At 39.3% G+C, this 18,469-nt stretch overlaps 1 protein-coding gene across 1 annotated transcript in view; it reads left to right on the forward strand.

The window, feature by feature from the left end:
* C20H1orf87 (chromosome 20 C1orf87 homolog) overlaps positions 1-18,469 on the forward strand; it is an 82,785-nt gene that overhangs the window by 49,070 nt on the left and 15,246 nt on the right. Inside the window, exon 8 of the mRNA XM_043878735.1 lies at positions 10,412-10,476. Coding sequence (XP_043734670.1) covers positions 10,412-10,476 — 65 coding nt within the window. The remainder of the gene's footprint in view (positions 1-10,411; positions 10,477-18,469) is intronic.

The raw sequence follows: 18,469 nt of genomic DNA on the forward strand, positions 1-18,469 counted from the left end.
AATCAATAAAACATCAGGAGGGATTATGGTGATGTGGGATTAGCCCCATCTAACCAAATAAAATGAGTTGTGTTCTTTTCTAACTGTCAGATTGCAAGAGCTGATGAGAGGAACAATTTTGAGCATGCTGCAGCAACGCTGTTGTTTTGTATGTCTGTTTGAGTGGTGTGTGTGTGTGTATGTGTGTTGTGTTTTAACACTGAGATTTTGTTTTTTGCCATTTGCCTACCAATTAGCAAAGACATTACTGAATGACTGCCAGAGTAAGGCGATTTTGAGAAAGACTTGATTACGATTTCAAATCTCTACTCTGAATCACCCTTATGTAAAATGAATTCAGGTTGTGTTGGATGAAAATTATTATCCCAGTTCTTGGCCAGGAATGTGTAAGTCAGAATTAGCATTTAATGTTTCTGTGTGACTTTGCAATAAATGGTAATTAAGGAGAGCAGAGAGAGAACAGGAGGCAAACTAATACTCTAAAATTGTATTGGCAAAATTAAATGCTTCAAACCCAGTTTAAAACATAGGCACTCAAGCCAAATTGTGTCGGGGGAGGGGATAAATAATGAAGCTTCTATGGGTGGCTTCATAAATAGAGTGGCACAATTGACACAGCCCCAAGCAGACCTTATCGAACACATCTGGCCCGTTATTGGGAGTGCAATTAGGTTGAGAAGGACTGGTCCGATAATCCCAGGAACAACCAGAGGATTTTAAGAACTAAAGGAAGCATGAGGTGTCCAATTCAGCAATTACTTTTTAATGGGAATAGGAAGATTGTAAGGGAATAGGAAAATTGTGACCTATTAGAGGTATGGTATGAATCCACCCATTGGTTGGGTCTTGGAAACCAGATCTGGCTTTTAAGAGTTCATTAATTCCAATCTTCTCTTCCAGAACCTGTAATTCCTATGGGGTAAGAATTCTAATGGTAATATTGCTAATAAAGTTAGTAGTGGTAGTAGTAGCCAACATTTATATAGTGCTTACTATATTCTTAGGCGATGTTCTAAGTGCTTTATAAATATTAACTCTTTTAATCCTTGTACCTACCTCATGAGATAGGTACTATTACTTTTCAAATGAAGAAGCTGGGGCACTGAGAAGCTAAAACTAGGATGTAACTGAAAAATGAATTCATCAATAAGACTAAGTCAAAACAGACTCTCTAGCTTCAGATTCTTGGCTTTTAATACACTAACAACTCTCCTACAAGTCCTGTGAAATTTAAAGGCCTATAGGATAGTGCCCAGGCACAGGGGCTTTAGGCAATCTGCCTGCATTTCATAGCCAGCTCTAACCTTGGGCTTGGTGCTGAACACGGGTTTGGATTTTGAGGAACTCAGTATCTTCCTGCCCTAGGACCCAGGAGAGGTGTAGGTTATGAATACAAAAGTGAAGAGGCTTTAGTTCCAGGATCAGGTATGATCCAAGGAACCCCAGGGCTTGCAGGTAGCATCTCCTCACTGGTAGAGCACCTCCACTGCCCCTTCAGCCCCCATCTATGCAGAAAGGCAATGTAAGCTCTGTAATCACACAGGCCTAGATGGAAATCCCAACAGTCATATGCACTGGTTTTGAGAACATGGACAAGTCACTCATTTCTCTGAACATTACACTTCCACCTGTTAAATGAAAAAAGACTAATCCTTTTGTCTAGATTTGAGTTTATTGCCTGTCTACCAAGTAAAGACTGCACTTCTCACAGGTAAATGGAAGGTGAGAAGAATACAATTTAGGATACATGATTAGGAAGATGAAAGCAGAGAAAGATGCTGCAGGTGGATGAGCTTTTCTGGCAGCTGAGTTAAGTAAGAACCAAGATAACCCCCTGACTCAGAAGGATTGATGCATCTCCACCTACTATGTTTACAAATAGGGCTTCATGCTCTACATAGCTTATCTCATTTTATATTTCCAACAGTCCTATGAATTAATGTTTTTATACCCACCTCACAGATGAATAAAATGAGGTTCAGAGTCTAGGGATAGGCTACCTACTCCAGTGTTCTGGCCTGGAGAATTCCATGGGCTGTATAGTCTATGGGGTCACAAAGAGTCAAACACAACTGAGCAACTTTCACTTTTAGAGTCCTTAAGTAAATTGTCCCCAAAGTTGGGACTTTTTAAATCTTTCTTCCTATTATGGGTTGAATTTATATCCCCTTAAATTCATGTGTTGAATCCCTAACTCCCAGCCTTTAGACCATGTATTTGAAGATAAGATCTTTAAAGAGATGACTAAGATAAGGTCATTAGAGTAAGCCTCCATCCAATCTAACTGGTGTCTTTATAAGGAGGAAATTTAGACACGTAGAGAGACTCCAAGGATGGGCTCATACAGAGAAAAGACTCTGTGTCCAGTTCAGTTCAGTTCGGCTGTTCAGTCGTGTCTGACTCTTTGCGACTCCATGGACTGCAACCCACCAAGCTCCTCTGTCTGTGGGCATTCTCCAGACAAGAATATACTGGAGTGGGTTGCCATACCCTCCTCCAGGGGATCTTCCCAACCCAGGGATCGAACCCAGGTCTCCCACATTGCAGGCGGGTTCTTTACCAACTGAGCCACCATGGAAGACCCGCCCCCCCCCCCTTTTTTTAAATAGCAACCCTAGCAGACTATACAGCCCCCTGCAGGCTAACAGTCTCCTCCACAGTCTTCTTTCCACCCACCTCCTAGAATATTTTGTGCCCCTCAGTTGGAATAGTAGACTGCAGGATTCTCAAGGGAATGGCTTCAATGATTTAACTTTTCAAATCATGGGACTTAACCTATAATTCTAGCACTCTGAACAGAGCTGGCTCTTCGGTACTACTAAACACTCAGCTGAGCTTGGTGGGACTTGTAGGAGCCAATCAGATGAGCAATGGAAAGGAGAATCTCAGAGATAGAAGGAGCAGTGTTTGCCAATATACAAATGCAAACAAGAACATTACAAGCTTGGAGAACCACAGACTGTCCATTTTGGCCAGAGTATACATTTCACAAAGTAAAGAAAGGGGATGAGTTTCAGAAGGAAGTACCACACACGTTTGAGTGAATCCTGTATGAAACTCACAGAGAAACATGTCACCTGTAAGTAACATCATCAACATTACGAGGGTGTTTCTATAAAATAGCCCACATTTTGAGTTTTTACTATGGTTAGACTTTTGGTTTTTGTGTTAATATATAGGACTTTTGTATAAAATGTCATCTCTGAAGGAGATTTACTAAATTTAATAAATTTAGTTTTATTAAAATTCCAATGAACAAATGAAGTGGCAAGGAAAAAAAAAAACACCAGAAGCAAAAACTAATAGGCACTCTAATGTCAGAATCTAGAAAGAATCTCCACTGGCTATGAACAATGGAATCTGGGAAAATCTTGGTGCCCCAGGTTTTGTCCTGACTACTTATGGAAAGTGCCAAAAACAGAAGATATGTTTGTCCCTTCACCACAGTCTTCTCCTTGATTTGAAGGCCCCAAGTCTTATACAACCAGAAATTACATAGGTACTACTTTCTGTATCTGCTTGAGTACAGTTCCTTCCTCTCCTTCTCTCATCCAAGTTTACAAACCAGTACACTTACCCTCATATTGGTTTTCTGTGTCTGTGCAGAGATCACAACTCCTAGGAATGACAGAGCATAAAGTTGGTGTGAGGAAGGCAGGAATGGCTAAACTTGGCTGTGGTATTTGCATCTGTTGAAATGTAATCCTGGAAATGTAACATCATGTAGGTTGGATCAGAAAGAGGTGCTCCCTGGTAGTTGTGTGTGTTGGGAAGTGTGTAAAAAATGAATATACAGCAATGTCAGAGTTGAGAGACCAGAAGGGGTGCTCTCATGCCCCACGATACTAGAACTCAACAGCAAGGAAAATTCCTCTTTCTAAGAACTCAGCCAATGAGAAGCCATGGACACTTTGTTTTCTATAGCCCTCCCAACCCCCTTTTCCTTTCCATAAAAAGTGTGTTCTCTTTCCCGTGCTGCCTGGGGGACTTGAGCATGGCTCACCATGATTGGAGACCACAAATTACAAATCTCTGTTGATCCTGAATAAACCTGTCTTTGCTGGAGAAATATCTGGCAGTCTGTTTCGGGTCAGCAAGTGTACCCATTATGACACACTACACCAATATAGTGTCTGATATCCAACAGGTGTGATGGGACAATCCCACCTCTGCAGTGGTCCCAACTGAGAGGCACCAGGAAAATGTCTAAGGAGCACCAGTTGGTAGGAGTTGTCACTCGCCCCTTGACTGAGGGGCTGAATAAGCAGTGAGTAGGGCCAAAGAAGCCTATTAAATTCATCTACTGTGTTGTATTGAATGTGAACAGTTTCTCATTTGACACTGCTGCGGCTGCTGCTAAGTCGCTGCAGTAGTGTCTGATTCTGTGTGACCCCATGGACGGCAGCCCACCAGGCACCCCCGTCCCTGGGATTCTCCAGGCAAGAACACTGGAGTGGGTGCCATTGCCTTCAAAGAGAAAACCCCAACGTATGAGGCCTACTTTTTGAAAATACTGTAGAACGAGGAAAGTAACCATGATCCTGCAGACTCCAAATAACAGCAAACTTCTGAAAATGATTTACTCTAGAAACTAGAAAATATTTAGAAAGCCATTGGTATTCTCCATAGGATATAAAGAGCCATGTCTCTCTTGAAATGAATTGGAAAGTAATAAGCATAATGAGATTAAAAGACTATTAAAATGAAATGCAAAAAGCACTAAAGTGAAAAGAAGAAATTAAAATGAACTTGGTGAAATGTGGATAGTTTCAAGGAAACTGAAACTTCTACAGCATAATGAAGAGGTAACTGGGATTATAACTATGTTTGGTGATGGATGTTAACTAGACTTATTGAGATCATTTTGCAATCCATACATATATCGAATCATGTTGTACACTCGAAGCTAATATTTTATATGTCAATTATATCTCAGTTTAAAAAGTATAACACAATCAAGGAAAACTGAATATTGCTAGATATTCAGTGATATTAAGACACTTATTTAAATGTTTAGGTCAACAAACCTTTTTTATAAAGGGTCACATAGTAAATTTTTTAGGTTTTGTGGCTGTATAATCTGTTGTAATTATTCACCTATGTCGTTATAATCTGAAAGCAGCCAAAAACAATACATAACAAATAGCCAGGACTGTGTTTTAATAAAATATTACTTACAAAAGAAAATATGATAACCAGAAATTAATGATTAGCAAAATTAACACTAGAGTAAATCTAATTCAGAACATCAGAATTCGGAAGTTTACACAAAATCTAGAGGAAAAAATGAAAAAGAATAGTAGAGATAAAGGAATGAGAATAGAGATTGAACCTAAGATGCTTTGCTATTGTGGAATAAGAAACTATAAGAACTGGACAAGACATGAAACAAAAGGTCACAGCTGAAGAAACTTTGCAGAAATAAGAAAAAAGAAAAACCCGGTGTACAGACAATGAATTCATTAAGATCTAAACTAAATTAAGAAAAAAAAAAAAAAAGCATCCATGTTTCTCCTGACAAAACTTTTGTGCTTCTGAGACAACAGGAATTATTTAAGGATGCAGCCAAAACAAAATTAAACTAAATCAAAGCAAATAAATAAAAAATAATTATAAATATATCCAAATAAGACTGACCTCATACTTCTGCAAAGTGGACCAGTGGAATGGAGGAACCTCTAATATGGAGGACCAACTATAAATTATACATGAATTTTTGACTCGGCAGAGAGTTAGCAACCCTAACACACCCCACCCCTCATCTCACTGTTCAAGGGTCAACTGTAGTTTGCTTCTTTCAATCTGGCGTTTAAATACCATAATAAAGTTTAAAGTTAAAAAAAAAAACTATAATAATAAACATTAGAAGACACTAGAACCATGTTCATGGAATTCTAAAGGGGGGGCGGAGTATAACTGAAACCAAGTTATATTACATTTCATGTGTAAGGCCATAGAGTACAGTGGTTAAGGGTGCAGGATCTGGAGTCAGAATTTAAATCCTGGCTGCCCCATTAATCAGCATGTCCACGGGCAAGTCATTTACGTGTTTCATGAGATGATTGTCTCAATTAAATGAGAGAATGCACACAAGAGACTCAGAATGCTCATGAAAGGTCATTTTAAAAGTTTGGATGACATTAGAATTTGAACTCGGATCTGCCTGAATCTAGAATCAGGTTCACAGACCTTGTCCTTCAATCTTGACCTCTCTGACTCAACATGGGGAATCCGGCACCTACTACTGTGATTAGAATTATATTGCCTTTTGTGGCAACAAAAACCTATTGCTATGTTTAACATGTCAAGGGCTCTTTGGAGGTTCTAGAGTAATGTAAAGAGTATGGAATAAAGAAGATATTTTATTAGAGGACCTTAAGGATTTCATTTGTCACATCCCACTTAAATCAGGCAATGTCCAAGTTCAGTACTTAGAAAAATGTCCTGCAATTTCCTTCCCCTTCTATCAGCAAATACTCAAGAAGGGGCAAGAGAGTATCTGGTGCCATTTTGTCCAGAAACCTTGCCAAATATTTGCTAACTTCCAACAGCTCTAAAAAATAAATGTTAAGCAATGTGGAAATATCAGTGGATCTGGGTTTTTGTTGTGTTGTTGTTCAGCAGGTCAGAAGATGTAGCCTTAAGCCTGACCCTCCTAAGAGGAAGGAATTTCAAGAAGTGTAACAGACAGGAGACGCTTTTCCTTAAGTTTATTTCCAGATCTGTGCTAATGTCAGATCTTTGTATGTTAATTAAAATTCCTAGAGAGTGCTACTTTTCCAACCTTCTTTTCCACGCCTAGCCTTTGTAGCAGCTGAAATAATCATTAGCTTGTCTGGCTGGTGGTTCTGCTTACCTATGCCTTGTCTATTCCTGTGCCCAAAGTGACATGAAGCTCTGGAGGTTATGTTTTCTACACTGACAAAGAACTTTTCTGATTTGTGATGCCAGGTATAGAAAAGTTTTATTAAGTATAAGCAAAACAAACTAGTTACATATCAAATGAATTTATGGAGGTTCCTTAAAAAATATTAAAAAGCTACCATACAACCCAGCAATCCTACTCCTGAGCATGTATCTGAAGAAAATCAGAGTTTGAAAAGATCCATGCACCCCAATGTTCATTGCAGCACTATTTACAATAGCCACAAAATGGAAGCAACCTAAATGTCTATCAATAGATGAATGGATAAAGAAGATATTACAAAGTAATATTACTCAGCTATAAAAAGAATGAAATAATGCCATTTGCAACAACATGGATGAACCCAGAGATCATCATACTAAGTGAACCATGCCAAAAAGAAAAAAAGAAATAGCATGTAATATTGCTTATGTGTGGAATCTGAGGGGGAAAAAAAGATACAAGTGAACTTATACAAAACAGAAATAGATCCACAGACACAGAAAACAAATTTATGATTACCAAAGGGGAAAGGAGTGGAGGAATAAATTAGGAATTTGGGATTAATATATACACACTGCTATATATGAAGCAAAGAAGAACTAAAGAGCCCCTGGATGAAGGTAAAAAAGAAGACTGAAAAGGCTGGCTTACAACTCAACATTCAAAAAACTAAGATCATGGCATCTGGTCCCATCACTTCATGGCAAATAGATGGGGAAACAATGGAAACAGTAACAGACTTTAAATTCTTGGGCTCCGAAATCACTGCGATGGTGACTGCAGCCATGAAATTAAAAGACACTTGCTCCTTGGAAGAAAAGCTATGACCAACCTAGACAGCATATTAAAAAGCAGAGACATTACTTTGCCAACAAAGGTCCATATAGTCAAAGCTATGGTTTTTCCAGTAGTCATGTGTGGATGTGAGAATTGGACCATAAGGAAAGCTGAGCACTGAAGAATGGATGCTTTTGAACTGTGATGTTGGAGAAGACTCTTGAGATTCCCTTGGACTGCAAGGAGATCAAACCAGTCAATCCTAAAGGAAATCAGTCCTGAATATTCATTGGAAGGATTGATGCTGAAGCCAAAGCGCCAATATTTTGGCCACCTGATGCGAAGAGCCGACTCATTAGAAAAGACCCTGATGCTGGGAAAGATTGAAAGCAGGAGGAGAAGGGGACAACAGAGGATGAGATGGTTGAATGGCATCACTGACTAGATGAACATGAGCTTGAGCAAGTTCCAGGAGATGGTGATGGACAGGGAAACCTGGCATGCTGACATCCATGGGGTCACAAAGAGTCAGACATGACTGAGCAACTGAACAACAACAGTATATGACATAGATAACCAACAAGGACTACTATATAGCACAGGGAACTATACTATACTATATAGGAATTATATAGTAATAACCTATAAGGGAAAAAAATCTGAAAAAGTGTGTTTGTACATGTACATCCATGCATGCATGCTAAGTTGCTTCAGTTGAGTCCAGCTCTGTGTGATGCTGTGGACTGCCCACCAGGGTCCTCTGCCCATGGGGATTCCCCAAACAAGAATACTAGAGTGGGTTGCCATGTCCTCCTCCAGGGGATCTTCTCGACTGAGGAATCAAACCCACGTCTCTTCTGTCTCCTGCACTGGTATGTGAGTTCCTTACCACTACCACCACCTGGGAAGCCTAAATATATATACATATATATATGTGTGTGTGTGTGTGTGTGTGTATTTATAAATCAACTATACTTCAATTAAAAATAAAGAGAACAGACTTTTGGACTCTGTGGGAGAAGGCGAGGGTGGGATGTTTCAAGAGAACAGCATGTATATTATCTATAGGGAAACAGATCACCAGCCCAGGTGGGATGCATGAGACAAGTGCTCGGGCCTGGTGCACTGGGAAGACCCAGAGGAATCGGGTGGAGAGGGAGGTGGGTGGGGGGATCGGAATGGGGAACAAATGTAACTCCATGGCTGATTCATGTCAATGTATGACAAAACCCACTGCAGTGTTGTGAAGTAATTGGCCTCCAACTAATAAAAATAAATGAAAAAAATAAAAAAAATAAAGAGAATAAAATCACGTGACTTTAAAACTCTACTAGATAATCTAGGACATATTCTCACAACTGACTGTTTATATTTGCTTGGCTTCTGATGGGCAAAGAGGTGCTAAAAATTCTTTCCACTTTAAGTTTGGTTGCTAGAAACAGAACTGTCTTGCTAGCATAAGCAAAAAGAAATATTTCAAAAAGATACAAAGTTACATGCAAAATTAGGGAAGAATGAAACTTTGGGAAGCGTTGAAACCAAAAAATAATGAGAAATACAGACAGAGTGGGAGAGAGGAAAGAAGCGAGAGAAGGATGGGAAAAGTGATAGATTGAGATTAGTTAGACAGGATGGATCACAACATTGGCTAGAGAAGGGTATAGGACATTGATTATAGCCCAATATCCTAGAGAAGCATATTTTTATATAAATGGAGAACGGATGCTGGGCAAGCAAATGTAAGTTATTTTTCCTACCTAAGTGTTCCTAAACTACTTATAAGTTTTAAATGACTCCATGATTATCACATGCCCACACATTGCCCAATGCAATTTCTGCTTGGGGATTTCACTAAATATTGTCTATTTGCACTTAGCACCCATTTCTATCCCCTTCTATGTTCTTTCCCGTGTTGTAATACTTCCCATAGTTGAGAAGGCTATAAAGAATATTTCCAAAGCTCCCTTGACATTGAGGTTCTGGAATTGATTTAAGTTCCATCACTGGGATGCCAGTGCATGAGATTTGAAAGGCAGAAAGAGTGGTGAGAGGGGCAGGGACATTTTAAGTATGTATTACTTTCCTGCAGTAGTAGCAACTCCAGACCCTCAGTTTTTGCAGTGGCCAGAATGCCATCTATACTGTCTAGTCACCAAACTAGTCACCATGGTCAAGGGCAACTGAGACATCAGCTAGAATTTCCTGCAGTTCCCTGGACTCTGGACTACATCTACTGAGACCCAACCCTTAGCCCATCGGCAGACACCAACCTCCATTCTACTAGCCCCTGCAATAATTTTGTGGGCACTTAATTTCCATTTCTAGAAGAAACACCTAAGAAGAAAAGAAAGAAAATGAAGTCTCTCAGTTGTCCAACTCTTTTTTGACCCCATGGATTTCAGCCCCCCAGGCTCCTCTGTCCATAGGATTTTCCAGGCAAGAATACTAGCGTGGGTTGCCATCACTTTCTCCAGGGGATCTTCCCAAACCAGGAAGATCCTGCAACTCAGGTCTCCTGCATTGCAGGCAGACTCTTTACCATCTGAGTCACCAGGGAATCCCTGAGACACATAAAGTAGCTTCCATTTCCTTCACTGAACCCCTAATGATAGAGGCATCAAAAAATTCCTATGATATCACAGTCTATATTACTTTTAAGCTTTTTTGTACATTCTTTCAGAGCTTCCTACTTTGATCACAGATACTGTGTTTCCTTTTCTTGCATAGATGGGAGAATTTTGTTGAGTGGTTGGGCAGAGCTTCCTCTGATTTGTCATCTGATTTTCCTCCAGGTGAGTCTGGTTATTTTGTTCCCTAAGAGACTTCCCATTCCCAGAGCTCTTGTTGATGCTGTGACTTAGCGCCAATGGTCTGTTTGTTGGCTTTCACATCATTTCCCCCAGAAATGTAAATAGCTTACCAGTGAAGAAAAATTAAGAGTGAAGTTTGCATTAATGGCTATTTTTTTTAGGTCAGTTAGATCATAAAAGGCATAATTCCCAGGTTTTTCTTTTTATTTAAAGAGTTTATTTATTTATTTTTAATTGAAGGTTAATTGCTTTACAATATTGTGTTGGTTTCTACCAAACATCAACATGAATCAGCCATAGGTTTACCCATGTCCCCTCCCACTTGAACCTCCCTCCCACCTCCCTCCCCATCCCACCTCTCTAGGCAGTTACTGGGCCCTGGTTTAGTTCCCTGAGTCATACAACAAATTCCCATTGGCTATCTATTTTACACATGGTAAAATAGATGTTGTTATGTTTCCACGTTACTGTCTCCATACACCCCAATCTCTCCTTCCTCCCCCACCCCAGCTGTATCCATATGTCTGTTCTCAATGTCTGTGTCTCCACTGCTGCTCTGCAAATAGGTTCCCCAGTACCATCTTTCTAAATTCCATATATATGCGTTAGTATATGATATTTGTTTTTCTCTTTCGGACTTACTTAACTCTGTATAATAGGGTCTAGGTTCATCCACCTCATTAGGACTGACTCAAATGTGTTCCTTTTTATGGCTGAGTAATATTCCATCACATACATGTACCACAGCTTCTTTATCCATTCATTCATGTAGTATATCATGAAGCATTATCTAGAAATAGCCCTTTAATATGGATGTAGTGCATTTATAAAAGAAGTTGATATTACTTATTAGAATTTCAGTTGCATAGTCCCTTAGATCTGGGAATCATATAGCTAAGTACTTTCCCTACTAATACCTCACCAAAAAGCTCTCCAAGATTTATATACAGTGGTATAATTTTTGTGTGTGCTGTGTGCTTAGTCACTCAGTCACGTCCGACTCTTTGCAACTCCATGGACTGTAACCTGCCAGGCTCCTCTGTCCATGGGGATTCTCCAGGCAAGAATACTGGAGCAGGGACCCACTCCCTTCTTCAGGGAATCTTCCCGATCCAGGGATCAAACCCAGGTCTCCCACATTGCAGGAAAATTCTTTACCATCTGAGGCACCAGGGAAGCCAAGATCCTTCAAGCACCATTTTATTAAATTACAGTATATGCAATTAATATAGCTATGCAGCTGTAAAATCACATGGCTGATCTAATACAGGAAGATTTCCAAGATATATTATTAAGTGAAATGATGAAGATGAATTGGGCAAAATATTTAGCAATTAACAAGTGTTAAATATGACAGGTGAAAAAATATGCATTGATACTAATCTGTTGTTGCAATTCTCTATTTAGTACATCCATCAACCATTTACTGGTTACCCTTTGGATCAAAATACAAGGTACTGAGAGTTTGGTGGGAAGTTTAGTATATCAGTTTGCATTCCAGTGAAAAACAGAAACCTCACTAGGCATTTCAAACAAAGGGAATTTATAGCAGGGGGTTGAGGGATTGGTTATTATCCATAATTAGAAGACTGAAAGCACAAAATGAGAATAATGAGTGTGTTCATTTCCCTCGGGCATTTGTCACAACAAAGTCAGAAACTGAGTGGCCTAAAATAACAGAAATTTCTTCTCTCATGGTTCTGGACACTATAAGTCACAAATCAAGGTGTCAGGAGGGCCATGCTTCCTCTCAAGGCTCTAGGAAAGAGTGTTTCCTTGCCTCTTCCAGCTTCTGGTGGCCGCAGGCTGTTCTTGGCTTATGGTTACATAACTACAATCTCTGCCTCTGTCTTCCTATGGGCTTCTTCCTTCTCTGCCTCTTTTTTGTACCTGTGTCTAAATCCTTCTTCTCTTTGTACAAAGACACTACTGTTCATTCAAGTTCGGGCCCAACCAAATCCATAATGATGTCATCTTAACTTGATTACATCTTAAGTTGTTTTCAAACAGGGCCTTATTAACAGGTTTCAGTGGTACCTGTTTAAAGCATATATTTCAACCCGTGACCATGAGATAACCCAGATACTAGTAACTATAGAAAGCAGCTATCATCCTTAGGGCTGAAGGAACATAGAGCAAGGTGTACTCTTAGCAGAACCTAGAATCTCATAGGGTGACTGTAAGTCTAACAAACAAAAATGTTAGGCAGTATTACACTCTACAGAGCAACAGGAGTGTGGTGCTGTTGTTGCATTGTTGTGACAGCCTGTGTCTTACTGAGAAACTTAAAGTCTTGATCTCTTCCCATTCCTATATTGCTGGAGCTATGATTATTAAAATGCTCCTAGGCACCGAGTAGGCCATTTTGTTTGCTGGTTCTTTAGCCCAACAGGTAAGTGTCATAAAAGGAAAGAAGGGATATTATAAGAAACAAAAGATAGCTATGCCTTTGGAGTGTGTAGAACTGTGAATTTTCTCATTCTGATTTTCATTAGAAGATTCTAAAGATTAAAATGATTCATTTTTATATATACTGCCTCATATTATAAACTTGATCACTTTTGGAATCACAAAAATTCTATGAACTTGCTTTTAATGTGCATATGATATTTGCATATCACATAAATACTTAATGTCTGTAACTTAGACTAAGGACTAGAATCTTGGCAAGATCAACCAGAAGACAAGATAAAATACAAAATAATATTTCTTTGAAGGCTATTATTTCGAATTCAAATTGAACAACCAGATAGAAAAGAGGAAAATCCCCTCTGTGTAAGAAGTTAACATCTCATAAAATCTCTAGAATTATCCATACAAAATGTTTCCAGCATTCAATTAGAAATAATCAGCAATGGTATAAGAGAGGATGTGGATTTTCAAATAACTGTAATTAGTATGTTTGAGAAAATTATTAAGATGGAGAATTTTCAGCAAATAATTTGAATCTATAAAAAGAATCAAATGGAATATGTAGAACACAAAAAAAATTTTAAAATAACTAAATTTTAAAACTCAATAGATGGGTTTAACAAAAGACTGGGCATATCTGAAGGGAGAATTAGTGAACTAGAATATGATTCAGTAGGAAATATTCACATTGAAGTATGAATGAGAAAAGATGACAAAATATGCAAAAAGAGTATATAAAAGATATATAGGAAATGGTGACAACATCCAACATACATGTAATGAAGTCACAGAATGATAGGAGGAAGAGAGTAGAGCTGAAGCAATATTGAAGAAAATTATGACTGAAAATTGCCAACAGTGATAAAATATCTCAAGCCATAGATCCAAGAAATGCTGCAAACTCCTATAAAGACAAATACAAAAGAGCTTAGACCCCTCCAGATACATATGTTCTAAGATCTAAAGTAGTATTTTACAAAAATGAAGTACGACCCAACTTTGAATCTCTTCACAGTGGAGCCGGTGAAGTGAGGGAGAAGAGGGGAAGCAGGAAGCAAGGAACAGACCTATCGCATGACTGCAGATGGGGGGAAATTAGAAGGCAATGATGGTCGCCTCAGAGTCTCATTGATCCCCCCAAACATTTATCGATGGCCCATCACTCAAGATAACATAGAAAAATGGCTGAGTTTAATCTCCCTTTTATTAAGGGTAAAAAAATCCATAGTAATTCCTAGTTAGAACTACTTATATTGAAGGAACAGAAAAGCTTTGGTTTATGTAACTGAAAACTCAGGCAGCAGCAAGAGCTATAATGGTTTTATCTAGCCACTGGGCTTCCCTTGTGGCTCAGCTGGTAAAGAATCTGCCTGCAATGTGGGAGACCTTGGTTCGATCCCTGGCTTGGGAAGATCTCCTGGAAAAGGGAAAAGCTACCCACTCCAGTATTCTGGCCTGGAGAATTCCATGGACTAAGTCCATGGTGTTGCAAAGAGTCGGACATGACTGAGCGACTTTCACTTCAAGTGTCAGGTCAAGAATCTGTTCTCTGGCTTTCTGCTTCCTTTATCTGGTGTTGGCATCATCTTCAGGTTCTAAATGTTGGTGTCCAACTGCACTGGGCACTCCTGTAATAGCAAAATAGTTCTGAGAGCTAGGCTTATCATCCCTCCACAGCACTGTCTTTTGGGAGATCCTGCCAAGAAGGAGAGAACTTTACTACCTACTACCAGATTGTTGTTCAGTTGCTTAGTTGGGTCTGACTTTTTGCAACCCCGTGGACTGCAGAACACAAGGCTTCTCCGTCCTTCACTATCTCCCTGAGTTTGTTCAAATTCATGTCCACTGAGTTGGTGATGCTATCCAACCATCTCATCTTCTGCCGCCCTCTTCTTTTACCTTCAGTCTTTCCCAGCATCCAGTGAGTTAGCTCTTCACATCAGATGGCCAAAGTATTGGAGCTTCAGCTTCAGCATCAGTCCTTCTAATGAATATTCAGGGTTGATTTCCTTTAGGATTGACTAGTTTGATCTTCTTGCAGTCCAAGGGACTCTCAAGAGTCTTCCTCAACACCACAATTTAAAAGCATCAATTCTTCAACATTCAACCTTCTTTATGGCCAACTCTCATATCCATACATGACTACTGGAAAAACCATAGCTTTGACTAGACGGACCTTTGTCAGCAAAGTGATGTCTTTGCTTTTGAATACACTGTCTAGGTTTGCCATAGCTTTCCTTACAAGGAGCAAGCATCTTTTAATTTCACACACACGCGCACACACACACACACACTCACACACACATGGGGCTTCCATAGTAGCCCAGTGGTAAAGAATCCACCTGCAATGCAGGATACATGGGTTTGATCCCTGGGTTGGAAAGATCCCCTCAAGAAAGAAATGGCAACCCACTCCAGTATTCTTGCCTGGGAAATCCCGTGGAGAGAGGAGCCTGGCAGGCTACAGTCCATGGAGTCACAAAGAGTCAGACACATCTTAGCAACTAAACCACCACTACAGCTTTTCAGGTGCCTTTACTCTCTAAGTTGTTACAAGATATTCAATATAGTTCCCTGTGCTACACAGCAGGTCCTTACTGTTTATCTACCAATCTCAAATAACCAATTTATTCCTCCCCACCCCTTTGATAACCTTAAATTTACTTTCTATGTCTGAGTTTTTATAAGTTTCATAAGTTCATTTGTATCACTTTCTATTTTATAAGTTCATTTGTATCACTTTTTTAGATTGCACATATATTTGTCTCTCGTTTTTACTTACTTCGCTTAGTATGATAATCTCTGGGTCTGTTCATGTTGCTGCAAATGGTATTATTTAATTTTTTTAATTTTTTAATCAGTTTTTATCTATGACTTTATTTTAGGTTTACCTGGGAATTTTTTAGAAGTCCCAAACTGGGTTCTCACCCCCTAGAGATTCTGATATAATTGGTCTGGTGTGACACCTAGGCACTGGTAATTTTTAAAGCTCTCCAGGTGGGAGCATTTTAGCACCAGTGCTGAAGACCACTGATTTCAAGTTATTAGTGAGGGGTGTGGGGAGAGATGGTAGGGCTGGCTGTGTAACTCTCAGAATCCACTGGAAGCCTTGTAAAACCTGGCCTGTACAATACCTGGAGATCTCTAGAAGCTAGCTTGGCCTGTTTCCTCCAATGCAAATCTTCAATGCAGACTAGACAGATGGTTATTATTTGTCCTTCCTTCTGTGTTAGAAAGGAAAAAAAAATCATCCCTACCTTGGATTTCTCAATTTCCACATGTGAAAACCATTACCTTTTAAAATATGCTTATAAGCATTAGAAAGGAAAGCTTAAAAAAAGCCAAGGAGATGAGCCTGCATTTTCTCCTTATGGGACTTTTAGAAATGCCAACAATAGAGAAACTGAACTGGGACAAACTCTAGGTACTAGATCTTATATTAAAAAGAATAATGCATGTGAAAAATTCCTGGCACATAATGTAAAGTTCTCTTTTCTGGAGAAACTAGATTGCTTAAAATCATGTAATAGTAACACAATGGCAAACAATACTACATTGCATTAGGCATCTTCCCTGTGTTAAGCATTTTTATGTAGGTAGTTTTTAATTACCTATATAAATTATAATTTCAAAATGCAATTATCATTCCCTTTTCACAACTGACAAGATTAGGATCTGAAAGCTTGCAGCTGGTAAAGGGAAACATCTGGATTATATTAATAGCATTCATACCTGACACCAAAGTTCATCTGTAGCATCTGGGTTAGATATGGAAGAATAGAAAAAAATCCTTCCTCCTATAGGGCCTGAAAAGGAACGGGAAACACAGAAATATACAATCAGTGGCTTTATTTTCCGAACTTCAAATTAAGGGCACATGATCATCCATTTTACATGCATTTAGTACTTATAATGCTCGGTTCTGGGCCTTCAGAGATTATGAAATCACATTGCCTTCTCCATCAAGAAACTGGGAGAAGATTCATAATTATTTGTAAGTGCAATGTTAAGAGTCTAACAAAAAGCTCTTTAATCCAATGTGTTTATTTTATAAGCATCCTTACATAGATAACTACTAGTTAACATTTATTGAGTACCTGCTATGCTCCATGTATTTGCTTTACATTTTCTAGTCCATTTAATCTTCACAGTAACCTATAGATGGTATTATCCCCATTTTACAGAAGTGGAAACAGACACAGAGAGGACAAGTTCCTTGCCCTAAATCATGCAGCTAATAGAGAAAAGAGTCAAGCCAGGACTCAAACCCAAGGGATCTGGCTTCAGAGCCTCTATTCCCCCACCATTATGTTATACTGTCGACTTCTACCCTTTTTAAAAATTCATTGATTGAATCATTTTATTGAAAATAGCAACAGCCAACTCAGAAACAATATGTATTTGTTAATGGCACACTTGGGGCTTCCCTGGTGGCTCAGCAGTAAAGATTCTACCTGCAATGCAGGAGCCACAGGAGACGTGGGTTTGATCCCTTTGGGATTGGGAAGATTGAGGCAACCAACTCCAGCATTCACGCCTGGAGAACCCCATGGAGAGAGAAGCCTGGTGAGCTATATAGTCCATAGAGTTGCAAAGAGTCAGGTACAGCTGAAGTGACTAAGCACGCACACAATGGCATATTTGAATTATGCATTAAATATTGAAGCTGAAGCTCCCAGAAATCTGTGCTATGTAGCTGTCAGTAATAAGTTGCCAACTCTGATGACAGGTGTTGAGTGATGAATGAATGATACCCACAATAAGCCTCAGTGGACTTAAACTGAAGGTCTTTATGTCTTTTTCCTGCTTCCTAAGGAAATTTCTTCTATTCATGAAGGCAGCAGCCAGAGCAAGTAGTACATGGGCCGTAAAATCCCCTGGGGTAGGGATGCCATAATCTTTCCATATAGGACCTCTGACCGTAGGAAGGAACAAGAAAGGGGAAGACAAAGGTTTTACATGATCTTTCAAGTGCAAACTCGAATGGAAAGGAAGGTGGGAGTGCTTCATTCTCTAAGAGGAAAGACCACAGGAAAAGGCCCCTTGCCACTCCCCAAACTGGAAAAGCCCTCTTCATTCAGGGAAGTTCAACAGGCTGATATCTCTGTTTATCTGGAACTCTCTGCTCTATGGACATGCCCACCATGTGTTTGTTTGTTTGTTTGTTTTTATTTTTAAAAATTAATATATTTTATTTGGAGGCTAACTGCTTTACAATATTGTGGTGGTTTTTGCCATACACTGACATAAATCAGCCATGGGTGTACATGTGTCCCCCATCCCAAACCCCCCTCCCTCTTCCCTCCCCATCCCATCCCTCTGGGTTGTCCCAGTGCACCAGCTTTGAGTGCCCTGTTTCATGCATCGAACTTGGACTGGTCATCTATTTCACATATGGTAATATACATGTTTCAATGCTATTCTCTCAAATCATCCCACCCTCGCCTTTTTCCCGAAGAGTCCAAAAGTCTGTTCTTTATATCTGTGTCTCTTTTGATGTCTTGCACGTAGGGTCATTGTTACCATCTTTCTAAATTCCATATATATGTGTCAATATACTGTA

Source organism: Cervus elaphus, chromosome 20 (assembly GCF_910594005.1).
Source record: "Cervus elaphus chromosome 20, mCerEla1.1, whole genome shotgun sequence".
Lineage (NCBI taxonomy): Eukaryota > Metazoa > Chordata > Mammalia > Artiodactyla > Cervidae > Cervus > Cervus elaphus.